This window comes from Anthonomus grandis, chromosome 2 (assembly GCF_022605725.1).
Source record: "Anthonomus grandis grandis chromosome 2, icAntGran1.3, whole genome shotgun sequence".
NCBI classification, from domain to species: domain Eukaryota; kingdom Metazoa; phylum Arthropoda; class Insecta; order Coleoptera; family Curculionidae; genus Anthonomus; species Anthonomus grandis.
In genome coordinates this window covers 40,990,896-41,018,302 of record NC_065547.1, presented here as the reverse complement: position 1 = coordinate 41,018,302, position 27,407 = coordinate 40,990,896, and the positions used below count along the sequence as shown (strand labels likewise).

At 33.0% G+C, this 27,407-nt stretch overlaps 3 protein-coding genes across 3 annotated transcripts; 2 read left to right on the top strand and 1 right to left on the bottom strand.

The window, feature by feature from the left end:
• The first annotated feature begins 23 nt into the window (after positions 1-23).
• On the top strand, positions 24-8,870 carry LOC126748417 (peroxisome assembly protein 12). The gene is made up of 6 exons (XM_050457658.1): positions 24-359; positions 414-595; positions 7,882-8,096; positions 8,148-8,295; positions 8,545-8,630; positions 8,702-8,870. Exons 1-6 carry the CDS (start codon positions 131-133, stop codon positions 8,811-8,813), a joined length of 972 nt encoding a protein of 323 aa, XP_050313615.1. The 5' UTR covers positions 24-130; the 3' UTR covers positions 8,814-8,870.
• A 2,446-nt stretch (positions 8,871-11,316) lies between these two features.
• On the top strand, positions 11,317-14,081 carry LOC126748437 (jerky protein homolog-like). The gene is made up of 2 exons (XM_050457692.1): positions 11,317-11,436; positions 11,546-14,081. The coding sequence occupies exon 2, from the start codon at positions 11,903-11,905 to the stop codon at positions 12,518-12,520; it is 618 nt and encodes a 205-aa protein (XP_050313649.1). The 5' UTR covers positions 11,317-11,436; positions 11,546-11,902; the 3' UTR covers positions 12,521-14,081.
• A 1,191-nt stretch (positions 14,082-15,272) lies between these two features.
• On the bottom strand, positions 15,273-26,878 carry LOC126748431 (serine/arginine-rich splicing factor 1A). Its single transcript, XM_050457682.1, has 5 exons — positions 26,569-26,878; positions 20,362-20,611; positions 15,884-16,021; positions 15,662-15,827; positions 15,273-15,573 (listed from the first exon to the last, which is right to left on the bottom strand). The coding sequence occupies exons 1-4, from the start codon at positions 26,733-26,735 to the stop codon at positions 15,666-15,668; spliced, it is 717 nt and encodes a 238-aa protein (XP_050313639.1). The 5' UTR covers positions 26,736-26,878; the 3' UTR covers positions 15,273-15,573; positions 15,662-15,665.
• Positions 26,879-27,407: the final 529 nt, after the last annotated feature.

Below are 27,407 nucleotides of genomic sequence, written 5' to 3'. Positions count from 1 at the left end.
CACATAACCTCAATATATTTGTTTTGACTTTTGATCAGTAACATTCAATTTTTAAGGTGGTCTAAGTCTTGTTTTTCTTGTTCTATGTGAATGTAGTGCTGTCCCTTGGTTATTTATTAGTCATGTTGATATGGCCGAACACGCCGCAAATTTTACCTCCACATTCGAAAACAAACCCTCCATATTCGAAGTCATAGCCCAAAAATCCCTACATGATACCTTGTACCCTGCATTCCAGAAAATCGCCCTATACCTTTCCACTCATTCTCCCCAAAAATTTGGGTTTTTAAATGTGTACTTCGAGGAAAGTTTCGCTGTACTTAATGGTGCTTTACAACTATACTATCTAAAGTATTATGGTTAGTGTCAAATTAAGATGTTAACCACCCTTGCTTTTACTGAATACATTTCAGATTCTTCATTTTCTGAAAACTTTTATGGACTGAAAAGGGTTATGTCTGGGGAAAGCCCATTAATGAAACATCAAAAAGAATTGTCTTTACTCTTCTTAGTAGTAGTTCCATATTTCAAGAGAAAAATTGAGGAAAGATTGCAAATTTATCGAATAGAGCATGCAGAAGGCTACTTGCGAAAGGTGAGCTAAATATATGAGTAATAATCAATATAAAGACCTGATAATTATTTCAAACAATATATAATTATTCAACTTATTGTGTGTGAATGTACCGGCTTACTTCCCCACATAAAAAGCATAGGACTGGATCAGGATGATAGTGATAGAATTTAAAGTGTTCATTTTCCAGGTGTTTACTTCATTGTAGAAATTTACTTTTTCATAAGGCCCAAGACACTGGCTGACTAAACTTTTCCATATACTCTAAATAATTTAGAATCATCTTATCTATATCGCCCGATTAGTCTAACCTCCTTTCTTCTAAAAACAATGAAGAAAGCAATCAACCAATACATAAGAAGAGTAACTCTTTCTAGAACACCACTCCACCCTAGACAATTTGCCTACCAAGCAGGCAAACCTACAATAAGTGCACTGCACTGCCTCGTAAGAGACATAGAAAAGTCAAACGACTGCAAAGAAATTGCTCTTACTGCATTCATTGACATAGAGGGAGCATTCGACAATACCTCACACCTGTCCATAACAAAAGCCTTGCAAGACTGGGGGGTGGAAGCCCCCATCGTAAAGTGGACAGGATCAATGCTCAAGCACCGCTCCATCACAGCAGAACTAAATGGAGCGACAGCTACAGTAACCACAGTAAAAGGATGTCCCCAAGGAGGGGTTCTGTCACCTCTACTGTGGACATTAGTAGTAAACAAAATTCTTAACATATTAAGTAGATCCGGATTCACAGTTCTAGGCTACGCAGATGACCTGGTAGTAATAGTTAGGGGCAAGCACGAGGGCGTAATATCGAATTGAATGCAAAGTGCCCTAAATACTATACAAAACTGGGGCGAAACTGAAGGATTATCTTTAAATCCTAGAAAAACAATTTTAGTGCCGTTTACCAGAAGAAGGAAGCTAGAACTCAGAGCACCTATATTAAACGGAACTCAGCTAACATTTTCTAACGAGGTGAAATACCTGGGGGTTACCTTGGACCACAAACTAATTTGGAACAGTCATCTAGACAAGACCATTTCCAAAGCCATAGTGGCAATCTGGACATGCTGCAAACTCGTTGGCAAGACATGGGGACTAAAACCGAAAATGGTATACTGGATCTACCAAACAGTCATTAAGCCCATCATCACATACGCTTCGCTGGTATGGTAGCCGAAGACCAAACAAACAACCGCACAGACCAAATTAAACAAAGTTCAAAGGCTGATATGTCTAGGAATAACCGGGGCAATGTCTACTTGTCCTACCACAGCCTTAGGGACACTGCTAAACATGCCTCCACTTCACATAAGCGTGAAAAAAGAGGCAATTAACAGTGCTCACAGGCTTTTCCAAACCGGCAAATTCAAACCTGGGGATTTAAGTGGTCACCTGCGCATCCTCGAAGAAATTAAACTGGAAAATGCCAGCAAACCACGTGACCACATAACGGCCATGCTGGATCTAGAAATTCTATTCGAAGTGATCATAGATGATCGCCAATCATGGGAGAAAAAAGAAGTACCAAAAGCCGACAATGCATCGCTATGGTACACAGACGGTTCCAAACTAACAGAAGGAGCAGGACTGGGAGTGTCAGGCCCTAACATTAAGATCTCAAAGTCACTGGGCAAATACCCTAACATCTTTCAAGCTGAAGTGCTTGCCATAGACATATGTGCAGAAGAGTGCATCAACCAAGGCCTCCAAAGAAAACACATATTTATACTATCAGACAGCCAAGCTGCTCTAAAGGCCCTGAAAGCCTTTAAATGTGATTCAAAGCTAGTCTGGGAGTGCAAACAAACCCTAAAGCGCCTTACAACAAAGAATCAAGTAACACTAATGTGGCTAAGTCAAGGACAGTGCAAAGCTGCTGGGAGGATCTCAGGAACCCCGCCGAAGCGCAAAATAGGCCAGAGATAATCCTAGCAGAGAATATGGGCAACAATAAGGCTGCAAGAAGGGCTATCCAACTTGCAACCCAGGGAGCCAGCAACAGCCTGGTAGGCCCTGAACCAACATGTTATGTCAGCGATAAGACCTGGAAGAGGAAAATCGGCAACTGGCTAACAAACCAGAACAAATTCTACTGGGAGCAGCTGCCAAAGATGGAACAATCCAAACAACTTATAGGCAGCCCACCCTTCAAGAAGGGTTTGAACATACTGGGCCTCTCCAGACAACAACTGCGAAGGGTCGCAGGGCTACTTACAGGCCATGCACCCAGCAGGAAACACCTGCATACGCTAGGGAAATCAGTTACCTCGCTATGTAGGGGATGCAATGAGGAGGACGAAACAACTCTTCACAAACTGTGCTTCTGTGAAGCATTTAATCAAACCAGGGCAACATTCCTGGGGGAAGAGAAACCCACACCAGAGGGTATAAGAAATCTACCACTGGGCACAATCCTGGACTTCCTTGAAGCTACAGAATTGAACCTGTGGGACTAAACATATGGGACACAATAGGACTGCTTCTTAGCAGACCGCAGTGTAGGGAGCCACAGACAGAACAGCAGTCGGACATCAGAACAGCAGTCGGACTCCTAACCGGTCATTGCCCAGTGAAATATCACCTAAAGGCAATAGGTATAACAGAGGACGACCAATGTAGATTCTGCAGCAATGCCACATAAACAGCAGAACACCTGCTCTGTGAATGCCCGACCCAACTCTGCAAGAGGCTCAAATACCTGGAAGGGGTACAACCAACACCTCAAGAAGTGGGACAACTACCTCCCAAAAATATAGCTTTGTACGGCAGAAGTCTAAGACTTTTTGAGACAAACTAAGACAAGTAGAGTTATGCACAAAATATCTCACAGGTAGCAGTGCTGAGCGGCGGATCAGCCGAAACGACTCCCTTCTCAATCTACAAATTGATTAGATGTCACAAAGTAAAGCTTCTGCTCTTTCACCAAATTGATATGTCTGAATTTCAACTTTTTCCTATTTATAATTTATTCTGCTGATTGTAGTATTAGGTAGTTAATTGTACTGCTTTTAATGGTGGATATAATAATACTTAACTGTAATTATTTTTCTCATAACTTGAGACATAAACAGCACCTTATTAGTCTACCAGAAAACTGACATAATACAGTTTTTAATTTTTTATAAACATTATATATTCAGTTATTACTGTACTTTGTATTTGTTTACAGAAATTTATATTATTTCATTCATTTATAATAAGAAACACATCAGACAGAATATAAGTAAGCAATTATAGTAAAAAAAGGCCAATAAGTACAACTGTTACTATAATAACATTTTATTAAGAAGTGATACATTTTCTTCAGATCTTTATTAAATAATTTGTATAGTGTAGTTTATAAACTGCGCTGATTTGTTAGATTATTAAGAATCTTTATACCTTTAAAAAACATTTTTTTTTGAAGTTGGTATGAAAGTATGATACAGATGTTTAATATAGATATATGTTACTATTAAATTAATAATGAAATAATATTTTTAATTAATAGTTGTTTGTTTTGATATTCAAAAAATAGCTGTGATTTATGTGTACTTTGGTAGAATAAAGGCCAATGTCCATTTCAGCTGTTTTGAGAAAAACAGGGTTAATGAGATGGATTGACTTTATATTTTTATAAATTGTGACCCTTTTTTCCTACTTTACTTATTTTTGGGATTTTAAATATTAAGAAGGGATTCTTTTTGAAAATCTATTGTTAGTCTTCTAAATTGCAAAAAAAATGGACATTGGCCCCAAGAATCGAAAAGCAGTACGGACATTGGCCCCTAAGCGCGGACATTGGCCAAGGTGGTATTAAAGAGCTAATGGACATCGGCCTTTTTGCTACAATAAAACAATCCCAATTACGAAAATAATCTTTATTTATACACGAAATTCGTATTTTTTAGCATTAGAAAATTAATTTTCTGTGGCCATAAATCTTTACTGCTTATGATATCTACACTAAAATAACAGAGAAAGTTAGTTATTTTCTTCATGCTCAGGGTGTTATACAAGATAATCAACATTTAAGTCGGAAGATCTTTATAAGTTCTCATAACATGGTTTGTTATAATCGCTAATGTAAGGCAGCAAATCTAACAAATCTTTGATTTTAAAAGGTTCTTGATTTATAGGTTTAGGCACATCAATATCCAGAATCGCAGGCCGGTTTCGTACAGAACCTCTTCTCAGGTCAACAACCTTAAACTCTTTACTATCGTTAAAGCTCGTTTTGTAAAAAATCTGAAACTGGTGTTTAACGGAGAACTTCATTCATTTAATCCGCATCCACGGAACAACTTCACCAATCTAATTTTTTTTTCTATGAACCAATTTTTTCCGTCAAAAGGCTGTTAAAATTTAGGAACTCTTTTTGTAACATTTCATTAACTTGTAGGGGTGGATTTCGGCGCAAGTTCTTATAAAATTAGTCCAGTCACAGTCCAGGGGGACTTCTATTTCAGCAGTCGTTTTTTTCTTGCATATTTCGATTGCTGCACGGATTGTGTCGGCCTCCATATGAGTATGACCAGGCTCCATAAATTTGTGGTTGATTTCTTGCAAATTATGTCCTAGATCTTGACATTCTTTCAAGACATAGCTCATCATTGTACACATAAAAATATTTCTGTTTTGCCCCGAACATGAATCACTATAAAGATTTAAAACTTCTGTTTCCTTTGGTAATGACAAGATGTATTTTCGGACGCATGAAGCAATTTCTTGACCTCCACGAGCAGCAATTGTCTCATCCCATAAAAAGCAAATTCCCAAATTGCCGGCAGTTGAAGTCTGATGAACAGTTAAATTATAAGTCCAGAGTTGTCTTTTATAAAAAGAAACGCCATTACGCAAATATGGTGTAGGTAAGCACTTTTGTAGGTCGAATGATGCAACAACAACTTTGATGTCTTTCTTGCTGTTTTCTTTATCTAGTGACTTAAGTTTGTAAGCCATTTCAGAGAGGTTTAAGTGAGCGTTTCTTTGTTCCAAAACTTCAATTTTAGTTTTTTTTCTTCTTCTGTAAGATTTTTACCATCAAATGTCTTTAACTTTACATTTAAACTGTCACATTTAAAGCAAGTGTCGTTCGCAGGGGCATGAAATGAAAAGTTGAATTCTTCATTAAAAATCTGCCTGTAAAGTGACTCTTTTTCAGGGCTTATGTTTTGTTCCTCGCAATACTGAATGTAAAGTCGATACATTTGGGCAATTGAAAGATCGGGACTTAAATATTTTTTTGATGTCCTCTCTCTAGAGTGCTTGCTGTATGTAGGGAAACTATTAACATGTGATTTAATAATATCTCTTTTTTCCTCGGTAACTTTATAATGATTTTGATGTTTTCCCCGACCGTCTGAAGAGCAAATATTTGAATTATTTAATCTTTTTTTTGCGACAATTACTCTCACTTTTTTAAGGGTCAAATCAAAAGTATTTAGGTACATTTTCTGACAAACCTCCAAGTTCTTGTGATCTTCACTTTCTTGAAAAGTTTCCTCGACTAGGCTTAATTTGCTTATTAGCTGATTTTCTTTGTCGTTCTCTAAATTTTGCACATTCCTTAACAGTTTCCCCTATAAACTGATCTTGACCATGCCTTGATAAATTGTAGAAATCTCTAAATAGATTCTGCCTTTGGACATCTTCAAATTTTCTGCCAACATTTTAGTTTACATTCGCATGGCTCCTTTAGCTCTTTTGCCCTTTGTAGGATTCCTTTTTTGTCTTATATTCTTTTCCTTTTTCTTTGCGATCCCTTCTTTCATTTTCCATCCATCTTTTTTCATTCCTTATACGTTTTTTAGTTTTTTTCTCAGTCATCTCTGCAAAATTTTCAGGGTCCTTTTGCTCATTTTGATAATTTAACGTTATTCAAACACAGGACACAGTTTACTAATAATATAATAAATTACACTAAAAATTTGAGGTTATAAAAACTAGGTACGCATTAAAATCTTAAGGCCAATCTCCTAAATAAAATAATACAAAAGGGCCAATGTCCATATTATGGACTTTTAATTCTTCCATTTAATTCTTCTAATATATTGAAAAGGCCTAAGTCCAGAGATTGGCCTTTTTTCTATTAACTAGAATTGGACATAGGCCTTTGTGTATTTTGTTTATTTCGCTAAAACACAAGTATTTTGAACTTTGGCCTATTCAATAATGTTAAGTCATTAATAAACTAACTTCCTATGCCTATAACTGAAATATGGGAAATTTGGACATTGGCCCTTTTTCTACCAAGGTACAGTTATATGATTTAATATTTTTGTTTCATGATAGGTATACATTTTTGAATATCTTTTTTATGGAAAAATAATATATTTATGATCATACAGGCAATGATTTTGAATCCGTTTTCTGTCACTACATTATTAGGTCAATTTTAGCTTTTCACCTATTTAAAATAGATAAATCTTTTACAAACCATCCATTTATAAAAGGATGATACATAATTTTATGAGAAAACAAAAAGTATGGAAAATCTGGTACTCATATTTTACTACATGTAGTTATGAGAAGAAAATAAATATATTTTTTTTTAATTTTGCACTAAATATATTAATAGAATAATTAAAAAAAACAGAGTCAACCCATTTGATGTACTGGCAAAACATGTTAATGCTGAATATTCAATTCCCTTAAAGGTTTCTGACAAACATTTAGCTCTATTATGGAAAGTAGTTCATGCAGATTAACCCATTTAGAATTTGGAAAGTTTTCACATCAATTTATATTCACCTATCCATAACTTTTATTGTAATCTTTTGATTTCTTGTATACATTGGACATTATTAGATCATTCAAGCATATTTCAAAACTGATCGGATGTACCAATTTAAACAAAGAATTTTAAAGTAAGCAAACGTAAAATCCTGTAATGTACTTTTGATAAAACCAAGTAATTACGAAAGTTAGCACTTGAAACTGTTAGCTAAGTTTACATCTTTTGACTTGACTGTTCTTTATTTTTAAATGCCCATGTTAATTGAATAGTCATACTGAACAATCACTTTATTCGGTAATCCTACTACTTACAGTTGGTCTACCAGCTACAATAAAGTTCTGTTGATTTTCATTAAAACTAGTTGAAGTTGATTTGGATCACTATATAATCATTTAAAATTGAAATGACCTTTTCTATATTTTAGTTAGAATTGATCTAGCAAAAAAATTATGTAAAATAAAAAAAACATTAAAGAAAAAAGCTGTGATTCCATATTTGATTAATAAAGCTGTAATATTTCAATAATTAATTAGATTGGCTCCTGTATTTAATAGATTTTTAAGCATACGTTTTTCAGGATTTCGAAGGCAGATCAAAAAGATTTCTCATTTACTCCCATTCAGCCTTCGAAGTTATTTGGGGGTTAATTACCTTAAACAATTACCTGCAATATATGGGAAATAAAACTGAATTCCAAGAACCTCTCTTAAAGTTGCTAGGGCTAAAACTTGTATACTCAAATGATCAACCTAGTAAAAGTTTTTGGAGCAGTTTGTTCAGTGGAAAATTAGGGTAAATTGAACTTCACACAGTTAATTTCATAATTATGTTTCTGGTTTATAGGTTCTCAGATTTAAGTTTTGCTTCAGTGCGAGGTGCGGTCAGTACGATATTTGAAACGACAGCATTTTTCCTGCAGCTACTTCAAACGTGGAATGCCCATAATCCAAATTATAATATAACAGATCTTCCAAGAAGTGAAGCTCCATTAGTAAGTTTATTATAGCTTATTATGATACTAAATCATATAGAACTAAACGATGATTACATGAGATTAAATCTGCAGCTTAATTATTGCCGAAGCAGTGAAGCGCTAGTCCCGAGCTTTATTATACAAACAGTGCTCTGATACTAATGATTTATAACTAATTTATTCCTAAGAACAATTTTGATGAGATCTTTTTGTGATATTGTAAATTTTTGGAAGTGGAACTTATATATACACAATTTTATTTTTCAGTGTGATAATAGAGCAGAAACTTATGGAGGGAAGTGTCCAATTTGCCTTCAAAAATGGTTGATACCAGCTGCACTTCCAGTTTCAGGGTAAATATATTTTCTGTTTATAGTTATGCTTACCACATAAGGACCTTTTCTTATGAGACTGCAATTTTTAGGTACATTTTTTGTTTTAAATGCATCTTAAACTACCTTGTAGAACACCAGAAGTGTCCTGTTACAAAATTAGCGGCAAGGCCAACAGATGTAGTGAGATTGTATGTTGATTAGATTTTAAGATTAAAACAGCATTCTGTTAATAATAAATCATTGTATATTAATATTTAAGACTTCTTTTTGAAATTATTTTTTTGTATTATGCTTGGTCTTCTGTTAAATTATTTTCTTATTGGTATGGAGGATCTAAGAGGAAGTGAAGCAATGAAACCAGCAAGGGTTCTTGCTTTTTGGGTGACTTAAGACTAATATTTAATTTTAAGAAAATGATGTACATGGAGATATTGGAAAATGGTTAAATATACAAGTAGACTGTCTCTGTTATCTACTTGTTTAAACTCGAAACGAACGAATACGAACTCGAACGAATATACAGGGAAAAAAAGAAAAAAGTGCGTTTTATAAAATCCTTTATATCTTGATTATTACAAAAGATATACAATAATGAAATTTGAAGGGTAGGAGTAAGAAATGAGTGTGAATTTAAAAAAATTATCTAGGCAAATTATGTTTAATAAGGTCGAAGTCAACTTTTACTTTTGAATCGAATTTTTGGCTGTGCCAATGAAGTGTGTGTAATTAATTATGTTTCAAAATGAATACATTTTCAAATTATAAAAAATTCGAGTTGTTGGAGTGTCTCATTCTCTGTCATCGAAATGAGGCAGACGAAATGTATTTAAACAAATATCTAGAAAGACGACAATCTGGTAGTACAGCTCTGTTTAGAGCTGACAATTTTGTACTTTTCAGGAATTTTGTATATAAAAACAAACTTCTTTACCTCAAATTGAGGCCACAACCGGTTTTAAGCGATCAACTGCCATAACAATTTTAAATCGTCATAAATATATCACCCGTTATCGTCGGACGACCCCTTAACTACTGAATAGCGATCCGACTAGAAAAATAGTATTTTGTCTAAAAATAACGAGATACCAAACTTTCCATTAAAATAGTCCTTTTGTGAGATGAGAGCCAAAGGCTAGTGTGTCAAGTTAGGCACCAAGTTAAGTTTGGATTTAACTTCTAGTTATGTAATGTCGGTACCCACGAGATAATGTCTTTTTTTAACATTCCGAGAGATATTTGAACCTCTCACAAACTAACCTAGCGAAAGCACTTATGGAGGTTCCAGTAACTACAAAACAACTAACTCAACAAGACGGCGCTTCGCAATAATTTTCCTATCGGGTAGATAGGCAACATGGAAATGCTACTGGCCTGCGAGATCTGACATAACACCGCTGGATTTTTTAAAATGGGATTTCCTTAAAAAATATGTATACTGGAGGTCATATAAAAACGAAGACACGCTCTTATAGAAGCTATTCACAGAATTACCCCAGAAATTACCAAAAAATCCTGTGAACCAGTAATGAGACTATGTATAATGTGCGTGCTAGAAAACAGTGGCTTATTTAAATGCCTAGTTTAATCCTGAAATGTTACTTGTTCGTTGTATGATCAATAATTTAAAATAATGATTACTAGAAATATCAAAGCCTTCTACCATGAAAAAATTTAATTATTTATCTTGACCGAACATAGACATGATTGAAGAGCATTTCTAACGAAGAATTTGAAAATTCAATATAGCGCTCAAAAGAAAAACAAATGGTGCTTCGTTCATTTAACATAGTCGGTCTAGATTATTTTTTACGGTTTCCAGTATCTTCATATATATAATTTTCAAATGGATGTATTCCCTGTATAGTAGACATTACCTCATAATTCTTTACAACAATTTTTTTTTGAGACAACATAATACAATTTAACAAACTAATGTTACTTAAATTAACCAATAAAGCAGAAATATTGACAGACTAAAGTCATTTAAACAGAAAAAGAGCAATATGACAGATGAAAAGTTCACTTCTCTAAAAACATTGCTGAAATAATAACATTTCTATTTTAGTGATTTCTGTGGGCAATTAAAAACAATGAAGCAATCTCTAATAGTTCCTATTTGCAAGAGAAGTGATAATACTAAAAGTTTAATTTAAATGTTTAAAAATTAATAGTTTTCTGTAACTTTTTTTATAAAGTAAATGTCTTCATTTATTATTTAAACTCTCCGTGCATGTTTTTATTACACTTTCTAATAAGATTATTTGTTAAGTTTATTACTAAATATGTATACCGTTCTACTTCTTTAAGTATTATATTATTGAGGAACAAATTTATATCACTGTTGTTTATTTTAGTTTTATTTGTATTTACAGTTAATTTAATAAAGTCTAGGCATTTATAATAACAGTCAAGTTGTCATTTGCCAGTTTTTCCGAGTTGGTTTAAATTAGCTGTAGGTAACACTAGTACCAGTCTAACAAATCTATATACTTTGCTAGTACCGTCAAAGTGGGTAAATTGAAATCAGAGGGCGAGGTGAAAAAATTTACGCGGTCGGACGGATATTTAAGTTATCACCTAAATGCACGGGAGCACGCTGCATAGGCACTGCCGCGCATTTGACCTTGGTACATGTTTACTTTTAGGCTTAAACTTGCCGCGCCATTCTGAATTAACGTACTGTAGCCACAGAAAACAGACCAAGGACATTTTCCTCTTTGTGTTCTGTGGCCGTAGCCGTAGGTCAAAGTATCTAATAAAAATTGTTGATTTTGTGAACCTCTAAAAGTTTTACTTCTGAGCCATAGTTAGAATTCAGTCAACGGTATGAATTTTTAATATTAGATGGAAAAAATAGTTCTTTTGAAGATGTCATCACAGTTTTGCTTTAAAAAACTGTTTCACATCTTTTTGACTTTTGGTTATATTTTTAGGGTGACTTGAAAAAACACGCCACAGAAATATAAGAAGAAAATTGGCGGACGGCGATATGTGAATTATAAAAATGAAAACCTAGAAAGTGCTCTAGCCGCACTTAAAGATGGGATGTCCTATTCCGAGACTTCTCAAATATATAACATTCCTTTGGTGATCCTATGGAGGAAGATTATAAACACCCGAAAAAGTGTGGGGGACAACCTGTTTTAAGTAAAAGAGAAGAAAATGCCATTAAAGCAGCTGTTGTTACGGCGGCAGAATGGGGCTATCCATATAAGAAGGAGGATATAAAATTATTAGTTAAAAACTACTTGGATTGAGCTGGCAAACAGGTGACCAAGTTTTCTAATAACATGCCTGAAAAAGATTGGTGCACGGACTTTCTTACAAGGCATAAAGATGTATTAAAGGTTCGTTTGGCTGAAAATATAAGAAGATCTAGGGCAGGTGTATCAAGAAAAGTTTTATATGAATATTTTGATAAATTGGATGTTTCTCTTAAAGACGTAACACCAGAGAATTTAATAAACTATGACGAAACAAATTTTGTTGCTGATGCCGGAAGGCCTAAAGTTGGTTTACGAAGAACTATGAAGCACGCAGAGAAAGTTTGTGAATCCACCAAGTCTGCCCACTCAGTCATGTTCTCTGTAACAGCGGCTGGACTTTTGTCACCTCAATACGTTGTCTACAAATCTGAAAATTTGTGGTCCACTTGGACTCAAAGTGGCCCTGAAGGTTGTATTTACAACCGCAGCAAGTCTGGATGGTTCGATCAAAGTTTGTTTGAGGATTGGTTCTTTAAGATCATTGTTCCTTATTATAGACGTCTAGATGGCCCAAAAGCTATCATTGGGGACAATCTAGCAAGTCATTTGTCAGAGGCTGTAATAAAAAAATGCAAGGAAAAAAATATTAGATTCATTTTCTTACCAGCAAACAGTACCCATTTGACACAACCCAGCAGCTAAAAAAATGGAATATGTCAAATCCAGGTTTGCTACAGAAAGATCATTTTCCCGAGTTCTGAACGGGACAATCAAATCGATTGCTCTCACAGTTGGTAAAAATATCAAATCTGGATTTGAGGCTACAGGTTTACATCCGCTTAATCGAGAAAAGGTCCTTGTTAAAGTCCCAGACGACAATAAGACTGACGCCAATAATAGTGTTACATCATTAGTTGCAGTCAGTTACCTCTCTTTTTAAGGAATCCAGATTTAAAGAACCGTGAGCCAAACAAATCAACCGTAAGAAATTGGTAGTGGCGCCCGGAGAAAGCGTTACAGATTAAAAGATTTCAAACTCTTCGGAATCGGAAAAAGAAACTATAATCGAGCCAGAAGAAGATATATTGTCAAATAAAGGATCAGAGGAACTTGAAGGTATTGAGCTGCCCTGCTTTGTAAACCCAGTGCAAGAAAAAAATATATTAACTCGGAAAGCTTACAAAAAGTCGAGAAAGCGCAAATCGCTCTAGACAACTTGGTAGAAGGGGACTTCATCTTGGTAGAGTTTACTACACTAAAGAAAAAGCAACAAAGATATCTGGCAAAAGTAATGGAAGTAGACCAAAGATTTATACATTGCTCATTTTTTAGGCCTTCTGAAAAAATCAAAGATTTTTTCCCCTTAAGCCAGATATTAGTGACATTACTATAGAGCAGGTGATCAGGAAGTTTGAGCGTCCTGAAGAGTTAAGGAGAGGAGCACTAAAATTTTTTTTTCAAAAACAGTGTTAAATTAGAATAGTGTTTTAAGCTATATTTAGTTTATATAAAATAATGTTTTATAATTGGTACAATCAAAGAAATTAGTTTAATTAACTAATTTTGTTTCGATACACCCGTTAAAGCGGGTGACTTGAAATTTTCTGTTTATTATTTTTTTTTTTGAAAACTAAAAGAAATTTGAAAGTTTTTTTCCGATGTATATATTCCCCAAACTTATGTGCAAGTTTTCCATATTTTTTTTTGCAAACCAATTTATTATTCTGTGTCTCGTAGAGGGATGAACATGTCAAAATTGTTATCAAGTCACCCGCATTGACGGTACTGTATTATCAGCAAATACGAAATATCTCTTAGCTTTCACACCTAAATATCTATTTTAAAGTTTGTAATCTCCGAGCACCGACCCTTGTGCCACATTATACATTTTTTATTACTCAAGTATAGTGCTTCCTGTTTTTTTGAGTAGGTCTGAAGGAGTTTTTTTGCAGTGTGCTTCGGCATCCCATTTGTTCCATATTCCTACTAAGTCGAAGGCTTTCTGTAAGTCAATAAATCTTGCCTCAACATATTTATTTTTACTCGGTTCCTACGATTCATGCTGCATTAAATATGATGTTGACCATATGCAGCATCTTTTGGCTAGACTAAACAGTGTCTGTTCCTTACTTTTGCTCTTATTTATAAACATAAAAGCAACTCAGCAATATACTGAGGAATGTTTTCTTATGATCCAGAAATTAATGAACTTTGCGATTGTAACAGAATTCCGAAATAAAGATTTATTATTCTCAATAACTAACATCAGGATGAAAATTATATTTTAGGTTTGTTTCTTGCTTACTTGTTAGATGTAACAAACGTTTCAATCAAATCTGTCAGCTTAAGGAGCATTATTGAACATATATTTGAATAATGTTCTTTGACATTAGAAAGACATTTTTAAGAATATCTTAATGAAAAGATTAAATGGTTTTTGGGATTGACTTACATTTTTCTGAAAATCAGATATGAAACATTGAAAAAGAAACTCTTGTTTGCATATTTTGCACTTACAATATATTAAGGAACTTAATAATCTAAGGAAAAAATAAAAATTCAATTCTTTTTTTACCTAAGTGACTTTATTTCCAAACTTAAATCATAAAATTTCATGCAGAGAATGAAAATTAAACACTCTGTATGATCAAAAAAATAAATGGGGTTAATGTACCAAAAGGTAAACACAGAAAAAGGAAAATACCTGATATTTGATTCCATCCTTAATCCTTTTAATAGAATCCTAAATGACTAAAATTTGGGGGACACTAATTTGAAAGCAGAGTAGAAATCCAATTTTTTTTAGTTTATCCTCTTATAATCCTTTTAAAATTCCATTAGTGTTTTATATCCTTAAGAAGTTTCTTAGATATCCCAGGAAAGGATCTGGATCCGAAAGACCTGGGATGAAAAGTTTGATTTATTAGGTGAGATGATCGATCTTTTGGTTAGGTTGTTTTTGAACTGTTAGCACTAACAAGTCCTGCTTTAAAATTCAGTGGATGTGTTGAAACAAATTAAAGCAGAAAATGACAATAAAAAGGTTAAAAAAACAGTCTTAGTTTATAATTGTTTTTTTTTAATGTCTATTTACCCATTATAATCCAGATTACTCTTCAGATCCTTCCTTTCCTAATTTCTATGAAATCCTCCTGGATGATCTTTTTTTCATGCTTTCCCAGATTTATTTTAATTAAATAAGTTGTCAAGATGTAATTAGACCCACCCAAAATTAAATTCTGAAAAAAAACTTTATTCCCCCCTTAAGTTTGTCAGCCCTTTGAATCCTCTCCAGATTAAAATCCAGGTTATCATCCTCTCCAAAAAAACTAAATCCTCAACTCCAAGGAGTCCCTCCTTTCCTTTTAATCCTTTTCCTTTTTAAACGCTTAAAGTCCCAGTATTTTCCTTTTTTTTCCGGTGGGTGCCCAACATTGAAAAATAAAATACAAAATTAGTTACTTATCAACTACACAATATTTAATCAAATGTATCCATCATAATGTGTTAATTAATCAATTATAATACAATTTCAGACAAAAAAATCCGATTTTGTCAACCATTTTAGAAGATACAAAACCACACTCACAAAAACCACCCGAGAAATTGCAGGGGGAATATCAATTGCAAATTTTTTTTTTTAAATGACACTTAAAAACACAAAATTATCTGTTCAAAGCCTAAAACTAAATTGTATCAAAACATAATTGTATAGAACTTTATCAGAGCCAAATCATGTCTTCATTAAGGCTAACCTAGAAAGAAATATATTTTGTTGAAAATAATTTAGACCTAAACCAGATTTTTTAAAAACTAAGAAAGTATTAAGTGTTATTCACTTACTTCCTTATGAGCGGGATCGGCTTCTGGAATAACTCCGCTTTACGGGGCTGTAAGTCGGCGAGCCTCTCCTACGTGGAGAGAAAGATCTTGACCTGGAACGGCCACCAGATCTACGACCGTCGCTGCCACCTTTGTCTTCTTTTACTCTGATATATGCCACCTCACCCTAAGCAATTACATTTTTTACTGCTAAAACGGCAAATTTTCATTTCTAACTCTTACCTCATGAGACCTAAATCTTGAATCATCCAACTTTTTGATGGCATACTTCATGTCTTCGTATCTTAAAAATTCAACCACTCCAGATCCATCTTTAAAAGCGTCAGCAAAACATACATCTCCGGCTTCCCTCATGTGATCCTACAACAAAATTTGATTAGAAACTAGTTAACAAATGCACGTAACAAGCAAAAGGCGAGTTGGTCAATAATAAACGATATTCGTAACAAAATAGCTATTTATGTATCAAGGGCATTGTACGGACGATAATGCCCGGAAGGTGGAAATAGTAACCCTCGGGCTAGGTTTCCACCTGATGGGCATTAGAGTCTAACCACATGGATAAAACTTGTATGGTGAAAATCGGAATTGTATATCGGCCATCTTGCTTGGGAAAATTGACAGGGAGCTGACAGACAGTTGTTGACATTGACTGATAGAACATCATTTGTCATTGTCATACCATTTGAGTTTGTTTTTCATTTCAATATTTTCAATGAATGCCAGCGTGTGTTGAGTTTGCTATTTGTTAAAATTAATTTATTTATTTATAATTTTTTATTTTAATATGTTAAAATTAATTTATTTTAATATGCTATTTGGATATTATTTTAAATTTATGACTTTTTTTCTAAAAAGTTCTCTTTCAATATTGGGAGTAGTGTTTTAATTAATTTGCGGCAAGCAATTCCAGGTTTCTGGTAAGAAAATCTGATTTTATTTATTACTATTATGTTTTTGTATTGTCATTCTTTAGTCTTTAATAAAATCAAATTCAGTTGATTTCAATGAAGAAGTTTCACTTTTCAAGTATTTAATTTTTAACTTGATTATTATAAATACATATTACAAAATGTCTGGCCTCTCATTTTCTATTCAACAATTAAAAACTGATTGAAATTTTCCTGACCTTGATGTAAGAGTATGTATATTTTAAATGTTTCTGAGAAACAGTAATAAAAGATTTTTTTAATTTCCTTCAGTTCATATTACAAGAAAAACATGGAGAGGGATATGCAATGGGAATATTATTAACACTTTGAGCTATAGAATTTCTTCTGATCGGTTCTCCACAAATTTTAATAATGCTGATACCCCTGGCTTTACACTACAATACATATTTATTTAAACATTTATTTTGTCTTTTTTTTACATGAATCATTTAGTAAATTGATTTATAAGGTTTGCACTGTCTATTTTTTTATTTTATTTCCTGCTTGTATTCACTGAGACAAGACATAGGTATAGCGGCTAAGAGACCTGAGCACCAGGAATGGATCAGAATTAATGTTTTTCTTACAACTTGTTTTTTTAAAAGTTTCTTTTTATTTTATGTAAACATCTATCCTTGAATTAAGTTTTTAGTAATATTATAGTTCCAAGATATGTTGATAGTATTATAAGAGACCAACAAATATATACTATGTACTCGTACGTGATATATGTTTATACTAAAAAGTTGTTTTTATTTTCAAAGAGTTTATTTTGTTTTGTCCATGGATATATTGCTTCTTTCGATAATATAGATTATAATTTAAATTATTTTAAAATCTGTTTAATTTTTCTTTAGGAAACAAATACAAGTAAATATTAAATAAGAATAATTCATCCTCTATTGACTCTATGTGTTAATAAAATGAGGATATTATTAACCTATAATGCCTACTATTAATTATTAACCTATAACCTTATAATGGGAATGCGTTTAGATGTATTATGAGAAAATAGCACAAAAATGTTGACAACCTTTTCTAATCTGTATAAAATTAGGGTAGTTCAGTGCTAACAAAATAATTTTAAACATTTTTAGATAAATTATAATTTATATAATGTCTGTTATAATGAATTATTGAATATTATGTATATCATTTTAAGTAATTTTTTTTTCCAGGAAAATTAAATACCTAATAAATGTATTAAAGCAAAAAAAAACATTATTTTATTTCCATTTGTCCAATTGGTGATATGTCGTACACTATTGTTAGTACACTTTCGTAGATTATTGCAGTAAATTAACCTATTTAAGATATGTAAATTAAAGCTGAAAAGTTTTATTTTTGTTCAGATCAATATCTGATGCTAACACCTAAACAAAAAGGCTCTTTTCTCTATGAGTAACCTTTTTGATAAGGCGTTTGCTTTAGATATTACGATTAAATGATAAGATTGTCAGATTAAATAAAATGTGATTTCCCGCCTTAATTTGGCCACGCCTTTCTACCATTTCGATTGGTCCAATTAGACACGTCAAACTGTCAAGTTAGTTACAACAGTTTCCGCTGCCAAGCGAGAGGCCGCTAGCTGATTTGTCAGAAGAATTTCTTTCAGTTTGTATGCAACCACCACTTCTCTATATATTTGTGTTCTGTGAGTCTTAACAATGCCCGGGGTGCATACAATGCTTTATGTTTTACCTAAAAATTGATTTTTATGAACAAAAATAATTTTAATATTAATTAAAAAATAGGCTCTACCTGTACAGGTAGGTATACGTATAGGGTGGCCAAATAAGCGAGGTAAGCGGCTGTATCTCAGGACCTGTACATCTGGCAACAATGGAATTTTTTTTATTATTATAAACGTGGCTGTGAGAAAATTCTGGAAATTATTTTTAAGTTCCGTATTTCACCGCAAGAGGGCGCAACTAAACATTAAATAAAAGAAACGTCTTTTTCTCCGAAAACTTAAGTATTAACTTATACTTTTGATATTATTTTTAGTAAGCCTAGATAATTTGCTATAATTCTGGTTTTATGAATCATTGACGTACGAACGATAGTAGGGGTGGGGGAAGCTATTGAAAGTGGAATCATTAAAATCGGTGTACATTCTAAACCACTTATTCGATTTAAGCGATTCAAAATTTATTTGCATGATAAATGTAGCTGCTTTAAAAGTCTGATCATCACTACCCTATAGTTCCTAATAAAACCACCAGAGGGCGTAATTTGTAATAATTCCAGTTTTTTTCATTTTGCTCCAAAAATTCAAATCCAATGGTAGATTTCTGACATCTTATTTAAAAAGTAGGTAAAATTTGCAAAATACTGTAAAAACCGCACGATGATATCTTTGCTTGTTTAAAAGTTATAGCGAATTAAAGTCTTTTACGCACCGAGTCCAAACTTATATACCGCCATCTAGCGCTCGGCCTTAGAATGTCTAGTTAACGTATAGTAGGCGGCAAAAACAAAAGAAACTTTTAAAAAGGATTGTATGGAAACGTCAAATATTTATTAGACGGCCAGTTTAAATCTGTTTTCAATTTTCTTTGCTCCATTTTTTGTAAAATGCCTTTAACAAATAATGAAGCTGTGGATTTGATTGCGGTTTTCTTTGAGTGCTTTCAAAATGCAGCAATAGCTGAAAGACAGTATGCCCTTCGCTATCCAGATCGCCGCCATTATGGCAGAAGAATTTTTCCACGGTTGGTACAGCGACTACGCGATACTGGGAGTTTTAGTCGGCCCAAATTTAGAAGGCGTCGCTCTACTGGAAGAACTGAAGAAAACATTATTAATGTGTTGGCCTACGTAGAGTTTAATAGGCATATTGGAACTCGTGCGTTATCTTCAGATTTGGGAATAGCTCGAACTACTGTTCAAAATATACTTAAGGCGACGTCTTAAAATCACAGCACTATACGAATATTTTCTTCAACATTTTGTAGTAAAATTATCGCAGCGACTCCAATAAAATAACAGCCATTCAAATGAAACTATAACAAGGTTTTGTTATTTTATACTGATAAGTCGGAAAATAAATAAAACTTCGTAGGGTCAAATAATCCCCATGAATAGGTGTGTAATTTATTGTGTGTTTAATTATTTTGTTCTACGGCTTTAAATAATATCAGAAAAAAGCGAATGAAAAAAACATATAAAAAAGAGAAACGTTTTTGGCTCAATTGTGTTAAATAAAAATAGTAAAAAATATATTACTTTTATTAAATAAAATTGTTATTGCTGTTGTACTGATTTCCTGATTTCTGTCACCAAAAATAAGCTTAACATAAGATGAGCAAAGACAAATAAATGTGCTCCTTTTATGAATGGAAAACACCAAAATATTCCTAATTTTAGGAAGTATTCGCAATTTAATCATATCTGTCCTGATTCCACCCTGTATAGAACATATAAACATTTCACAATTTTTGGGTTTAACAAATCAATATTCAAATATTTTTCTTATTGACTACTAATACAAAAACAAAAATATTTTAATTTTTCAAACAGCTTATAGTCTATTTATACCCTTCAAAACAACACGGTTCTGTACAAACCAAAAATTAAGGCAAATAATGAAATAAATATAGTTCCCAGAATTTTATTTCAATCTGGTCAGCGCCATGGCCTGTTAGGACGAGCCGCCACTGGGCTATAGTATAATTTTTTTTTGTAGACTCTGCAATTTACACACATCTGCTATTGATACTTTGTAGTAATAAATAAAACTTGATAAATGAATCCCTAATTTCTTACCTTTAAGTCTTGCCACGATCCGCTAGGTGGCAGTCCTGTGACTAAAACCCTGTATTGGCTTCGTCTGGCTGGAGGACCCCTGTTTCCTCTACCACGTCCGCCTCCTCTGAAACCACCGCCATCTCCACGGCCCCGTCCACCACTTCCTCCGCCACTGCTACTTCCACTACCTCCTCTGGGGAATTCTACCCTGAGGCGGTAGCCATCATAGTCATATCCATCTCTGGCGTGAACTGCATCTTCTGCATCCCTGGAAGTGGAATTTTATTTATTTATTTATTCATTTATTGTCAAACAGGAAAATCCCAATACAAAAGACAATTATGAGTAATATGGTAACAAAAAACTTACAACTCAACTAACAAACTATGCATATAACAAGAGTAAACCCACCCAAAAGCAATTATGGGTAGTACAATAGAAAAAAAAACTGACCCAAAGCACCTCCAGCCAACCTAATATTGATCGAATCAAGAATTTTAATGAATTAACTGTAATCAATTGAGAACCAATAATTTATGCTGCATTAGATAATGCTTGCATCCCCTTTTTTTAAAAGCAGTTGTAGAGCCATTAAAAAGGTCAATGTTATTCTCACTATTTAGTGTGTTAAACCATGAACAGGCTTGATATAAAGGAGCATTTCTGCTTAAGTACAGGTCTGTTAAGGTACAGGTATTCTCAAGATAAAATCGAACTGGCCTTCTTGTGTGTATAGAAGGTACAAAAAAATTTAATTCACCCAAAAGGTCTGGAGCATCAATTTTATTGCAGAAAGTTTAAATAGAAAAAGTTGGCTGCTTAGTATGACACAATGTTTAAGGGATAAAAAGTTAAATCTCTGAAGAAGCAAGCCATGATCATAGCCTCTTGGGGGATAAAAACCAACAGCTTTGAAGCTTAAATACTTTTAAAAATTTATGTTGTACGTACTCGAGCCTGTCAATATGTACCTCATAGTTAGGAAAGCATAGCATTGCAGCATAAAGCAATTTAGATTTTATCAAGCTATTATAAAGATCTGATCTTCTCTGTAAAATTCCTGCATGGGTTACTGAATGGATTAATTGATAGTCCTGTACTTCTTTCTGGTGTACGTTTCATGGTGCCTAGGCTTAATGCTAGACATCCCCTAACATTCTTTCTGCCAAGGCCTCATACTAACATCCTGTTGAAATCGTCACTATATGCAATATGCGCTATATTTAATCGGATCTGTCACATGTGTGATATAAATTTCTCTCCGGTTCATGCGATTGTCGACATCTTGGTGGATGATTACTCTTGGGATTAAGACCCATGTGTTTAAGTTGTAATTAGTAGGTATATTGCAGTTAATTTAATTTTATTGAATATGTGATTATCTTGTTAAACTTTTATAATTGGGTTTTTATATCATATTAATAGTTATTTGTTCTAATTTTTTGGATAACTTTTGAGATTGTGACTTTACTTTTTTCTTTTCTTTTCATTCTTTTAGGTTGGTTTTGTGTTTTTTTTTTTTTTAACTATATTTTTCATTGTTTTGCAACTGTTTCCTGTTATTGGGCAAGTTGCCTGTTGAAAATAAAGGCTTATTATATTATTATTATAAAGCAATAAGGCTTTCCAAATTCAGAAAATCTTTTGTGGACCTAATGATAAAACCAAGAGTTTTTAATGATGCTTTTACAACTTCATCTATGTGTTTACTGAATGTGAGTCTGTTGTTAATTTCCACCCCCAAGTCCCTGGTAGAGCTAACTCGTTCAAGAGCAAAATTACTCAGGTTGTAGTTAAAATTAAATTCATTGTGAAGGTTGGAGATTGACATAATTTTGCACTTTTTAATGTTAAGAGGCAGTTTATTTATTAAGCACCAGGATGTTAAGGTGTCTGTCTTTTTGCAGTTGAAAGCAGTGGTTGTTGTTTTCTATAGTGCAAAATAATTTTAGGTTATAGATTATTTAATTTTAGATTATTAATTATATTCATCTGCAAATAAAAGACAATCAGATGATAAACTGGAACTTTATGGATGAAATGCGTTATCAGTAGACCTAACCTCAAGGCAAAATATTAAGAAAACTGACATAGAAGCAATAAATACTATATTACAAATAATTACTATTGTTTCATAAATGATTTGTAACACAGTATAATAAGTATATCATAAAGATTAATTTAAAGTAACTGGAACTTACTGGATTTTATTCTGGTTCTGTGGTTTCAATACATAATAGTAAATAATAAGCCTGTAGAGATATAAACAAATTTTCTTTATCTTTCAATGTTAAGTATAAAATAAAGGCCAACTGGTAATATAAAAATTGATTAAGCATTGATATATTCCAGGAACTGAAAAATCGTTTACGGTAAAATAATATTATAAGAAAAGTGTTGAGCGACACAAGTTCCACCAGTAACACATTCGGTCCCCGCCACCCTTCTTGCCCGCAATTAATTGCATTTAAACATTGTGCAACTATGTAAAGTTGTTCTTCTGTTTTCCCCCTTTTTTTGGGATTATTACTTTAATTTTCCTAATTCAGATTCTTCAAGGACTATTTAGTTATTGTAAGTCCAGTGCCACGATATATTAGAATGGTCACCCATCAAAACACCAGCATTCCACCTGCCAAACAATGTCATCCACCTTCTATTTACATTGTTTGAGAAGTAAAATGCTGGTGTTTTGACGGGTGACCATCCTAATATATCTTGCACTGGACTTTAATAAATGCAGAGGTGTTACTTCAGAAAGTGTTTGGTCTTTTTGTTACATGGATGAATTACTGGCCCTTCCCTGATTAAAATATCAACAAACTCATAACAACTCATAGCATTGGAGGATTAGGCAGACACAGCCAAAGCCTTTATTTCCTACAAGCAAGATAATATAGAGGATACTTTAACCATAGAACAATATATCTATAATAATTAAACTTATATACTAATGCCAATCCTGAAAGTAAAAATTAATCAGTGATCACATAAACCGAAAAACTATTTATATTTATTACATATTATTTTTTGAAGAAGATATTTCTTCTGAGGGACAACATATATAGATTGAAGCAGCCCATTAGTTGCTGATCATCAGATTCTTCTATAATGGTATAATTATCACTGAACAGATGCAAGGTCTGACAACCATTTACTATAGCTTAAGGATCACAAACAACTTACTATTACAGGAATTCTAGACTGACCCTTTTCACCATTTGTAAAGCCCAAAAACTAGATGGACTAATAAATAAATTCCTTCAGAGCTGTTTTTACAATCATTACATATTTGTAGTTTAATGAGAATTTAAACTTTTCTCAAACTGCCACCATTTCTGCTTAAGAGGTTATGCCACCTTTGAACTTTAAAACTTTTGAAGAAAAGCTTTTTTTTTAATTTAATGCTTAAATGTTCACTTATACTCCAGGGATTCAGAATAGTACAGTTATAGTTTAAAGTAAAATTGGCAGAAGGTGCATAGCAGTGCAACAATATTAATGAGTGTTCTTGAAATGCAGTTGTTTGGAATGGCTTTAATTTGATCAATTTTCACCAATTTGCATCATTTTTGCACCAGAACTTTTTATAAAACAATCCTTTAAAGCATATTGTAAGATTTTCTAAAAATATTTATTGGATATTGTCTTATTATAATTAACATTTCCAAAAACATGGGTAAATGTAGCAATTTCTCTAAAAAAAAGTCGATAATTTGAAAGCATTCAAGATTGAAAAGATTTGAAATTCCTCTGAAAGGTCATAGATAATATGGCATAAGATAGTGTAATTTCTTTCCCACAGTGGGAAAAGGATTTGAGAAAATATACCCAGAACCAGAAGTATCTGTTTTTCACTAGAGGTGCCGCATAAAATAAGCTGTGGTACATTCCTTACTGCATTTATTCACAAAGAAAAAGTTCACTTTATATCACAATATTTCACAATATAATTTCTTTTAGTAGGTGTGTGTTTCCTTTGAAAAAAGTTTTTGAATCTATACATCATTTTATGTTTCCAAGATGGCATAAGCCTCTAGATGCATCATTAAAATTAAGGGATAAATATCCAGATGATCAGTAGATCTCAAGAATTAAATCACAAAGCAAATTATAATACACTGGTAGGAAATATTGAGGTTAATTTGCAGCTCAGGATAATGTAAGTCCTCTGTAACAAAAAACACCTCACCACTAGTAACAGTGAAATAGGAGAAAATGAAATCCAAAACTCTGCCATTATAAGTGATTATACAGTGAAAGATTAAAAGACATTAAAAATTATTTCTTCCAACTACCAAGAACCATAATACCAAAGAAGTGAACAAATAGAGGTGATATATAAGCAGATATGTCAAAAGCATTTGACGGTTAAGTCATGCATACAAAAATTTAAAATATATAATTTTGAAACAGATAACTTGAAGATGTGACAACCATTAATATTTAAGATGGATTAGATTTATTTATTCATCTATTAATGTCAACAAGTAAAGTACTCTTACATAAGTCAAGAAACATAAAAGCTAAATATGTATAAATAAAACATGACTGAAAATTATTATTACTATAAAGTAGCTCAAAAGTACAAATGTAACTAAAAATAACCCACTACATCAGGTTACTGAGTAGGACAAGAGATACTTGTTAAAAGAGTAAAAAACAGATTCTTAACAGAGACAAACACATTACCAATTTGCTGTGTATGTAACATAACTTGATGTTTTAATATAAGCAAAAAATAGCAAGTAACATTAGTGAGTTGGAAATAGTTTAAATAATGTTCTAGCTTTATTCCTATAACCATCCCTTGCAACAAACCAAATTTATTCTCCTTTGTAGCATACTCTATACAATATACTCTACCTACTCTAGCTGGTAGAGCACATTACTCTAGATGTCTTCAGAATGATGCCACTTAAGGCTATAAATCATGACAGGCATGATACCCAAATAAACAGAAAATGTTTCCAAATTTCGAAATCAGCTACCCCGGTATATTCCCCCTCGAAATTAGGTCAAGTTGTAATATTTGATCCCTTGGAGGGGTAAGAGTATAAATAAAAATAATAAATTGTGCCTATGTGTTCATATACAATAACAAGAAAAACACAATTTTTCAAGTTTTGTTAGTTTTCTTACAACATTAAATGGGTATTAGGCTTGTTTAAATATGATAAATATAAACTGAAGATGGTTCATTTGCTTTTAACATTTATTCACCTTTTTTTTTTTGGTAAAGTAAATTCCAACCCAGACAGATCTGCATTACAAACTGGACCAATTGCAGCTATATTGTACATATCAATGCAAACCTCATGGTGCTTTATATGCATATGCAAATTTGCCTGATATGGCCTCTACAATTACCCCCCAATTTTTTATCAGTGGTCAACTTAAATAACATAGGATAGAACACATTGGAAAAACCAAAACCATTTACCATGACTGAATTTTAATAAAAAAAAAACAATATTTTCAAAATTTTGAGCTGTGGTTTCTACTTTAGAAAATATAAATACAATAGGTATCTAGGATCGTAGTGAGAATTATTGTATGTATACCCAAGGTTGAAGAGCTTTAGGGCCATATGTAGGGCTTAAAATTACCATCATAAAAACTGCTAGAATGGTTGCTAAAATAAGTAATAATAGGTTGACTTCGACAATGAAAGTTATATATGTCAGACTGTGGAGCCTAAGACACCAGAGAGAGAAAATTAGAACTCTATGGACTAAATTAAAAACTAATTGCAAAAAAAATATTATTTTTTAAATTTTAGGCTGTAATCTTAGCTTGATATAATATATGGACAATATAGAATCATATGAGTGAGAATTATTGTGTTATTATTGCCAAAGTTTGAAGAACTTTAAGACCATGTGTTGGCATCTTTAAGGCATTCAAGTTACCACCATAATAACTGCCACTCTGTTTATTGAAAAAAGGTAATAAGACTTGGACAATGAAAGCGGGTCATATAAATCAGATGTGAGGCTGAAGACATTAACAATGTCGTTTAGATACATGCTAATGCACACATAAGTCATCTTACTTTAAATAACCATTTCATTATGATGTATATATCCATTAGCATTAGCTTTTAATAATTTTAGGTACTAATTTTGAAGTATTGAGAAGCCATAAGTCATGACCAACCTTACTCTTTTGCGTTTTTCTTATACTAATGCATAAAGTTATGAATGTAACAAAAATGTTTCTTACCTATTATCTTCAAATTCCACAAAAGCAAAAGGGGGCCCCCGTCGATTCTTCAAGTCTACAAACGTTACCTTACCGAATTTGTAGAACAAATCTTGGATATCTTTGGTGCGGATATCCGGGGGCAAATTTCCAACGTAGATCCTACAATCGCTTCGTCCGCTCGACATTTTTAGTCTTCTTTTTTAATATCGAATGACCCAAACAGATGAAAAAAATGTGAAAATTGTGGAGACAAACTCAAACAACGCCGAAGAACGAAGCCAAACAACAAAACAAAATGGCGGCGAGTCCATGCCCGCCGGGTCACGACCGGAAGAGGAAATCGAACAATTGACGCATGTCAGGTGATTTCACATATCGGCCTGTCAATTGTGAAGAAATTATGATTTTAGACAGTTAGAAATCAAAAATTCATAATACAAATTTGGAAAATTGTGAAAGAATAATACATACATAATTTCGTATTGAAAAATCTACATTTCGGTTGTATAAACGGAAGAAATTACGTTTGGCGGGAACATTTAAATGGAAGGATGACAGCGTTGCCAATTCACCCGGTAAACTAATGTGTGAAGCTAACGTCCGATCGGTTGCGAGATCGAGAACGCAGCATATGTCGTTTGCCAGCGAACTGTTTATAGTCCGCGCCCGCTGTTATTTAATCGTTATACTGTAACTTGAAATTATAAGGTGTCTCAATTATGCAACTTTGCCAAAACTATTAAATAAAATTATGTATTATATATTATTATGTATTAAATAAAATTATATATATAAAATTATGCAACTTAACCTGAAAATAAAGTAAAATAATGTAAACTTAAGAATGTTCAAACAAG

Excerpts from the sequence above, each read along its gene's own strand:
- LOC126748431 (XM_050457682.1), bottom strand. The coding sequence starts at position 26,735 with ATGTCGAGCGGACGAAGCGATTGTAGGATCTACGTTGGAAATTTGCCC. Across the intron at positions 20,612-26,568 it reads GTGGAATTTGAAGATAATAG|GGATGCAGAAGATGCAGTTC; the intron begins GTAAGAAACATT and ends TTCCACTTCCAG. Across the intron at positions 15,828-15,883 it reads CAAGATTTAGGTCTCATGAG|GGTGAGGTGGCATATATCAG; the intron begins GTAAGAGTTAGA and ends GTAATTGCTTAG.
- LOC126748437 (XM_050457692.1), top strand. The coding sequence starts at position 11,903 with ATGCCTGAAAAAGATTGGTGCACGGACTTTCTTACAAGGCATAAAGAT.
- LOC126748417 (XM_050457658.1), top strand. The coding sequence starts at position 131 with ATGGCCGAACACGCCGCAAATTTTACCTCCACATTCGAAAACAAACCC. Across the intron at positions 596-7,881 it reads CAGAAGGCTACTTGCGAAAG|GATTTCGAAGGCAGATCAAA; the intron begins GTGAGCTAAATA and ends TACGTTTTTCAG. Across the intron at positions 8,097-8,147 it reads TTGTTCAGTGGAAAATTAGG|GTTCTCAGATTTAAGTTTTG; the intron begins GTAAATTGAACT and ends TCTGGTTTATAG.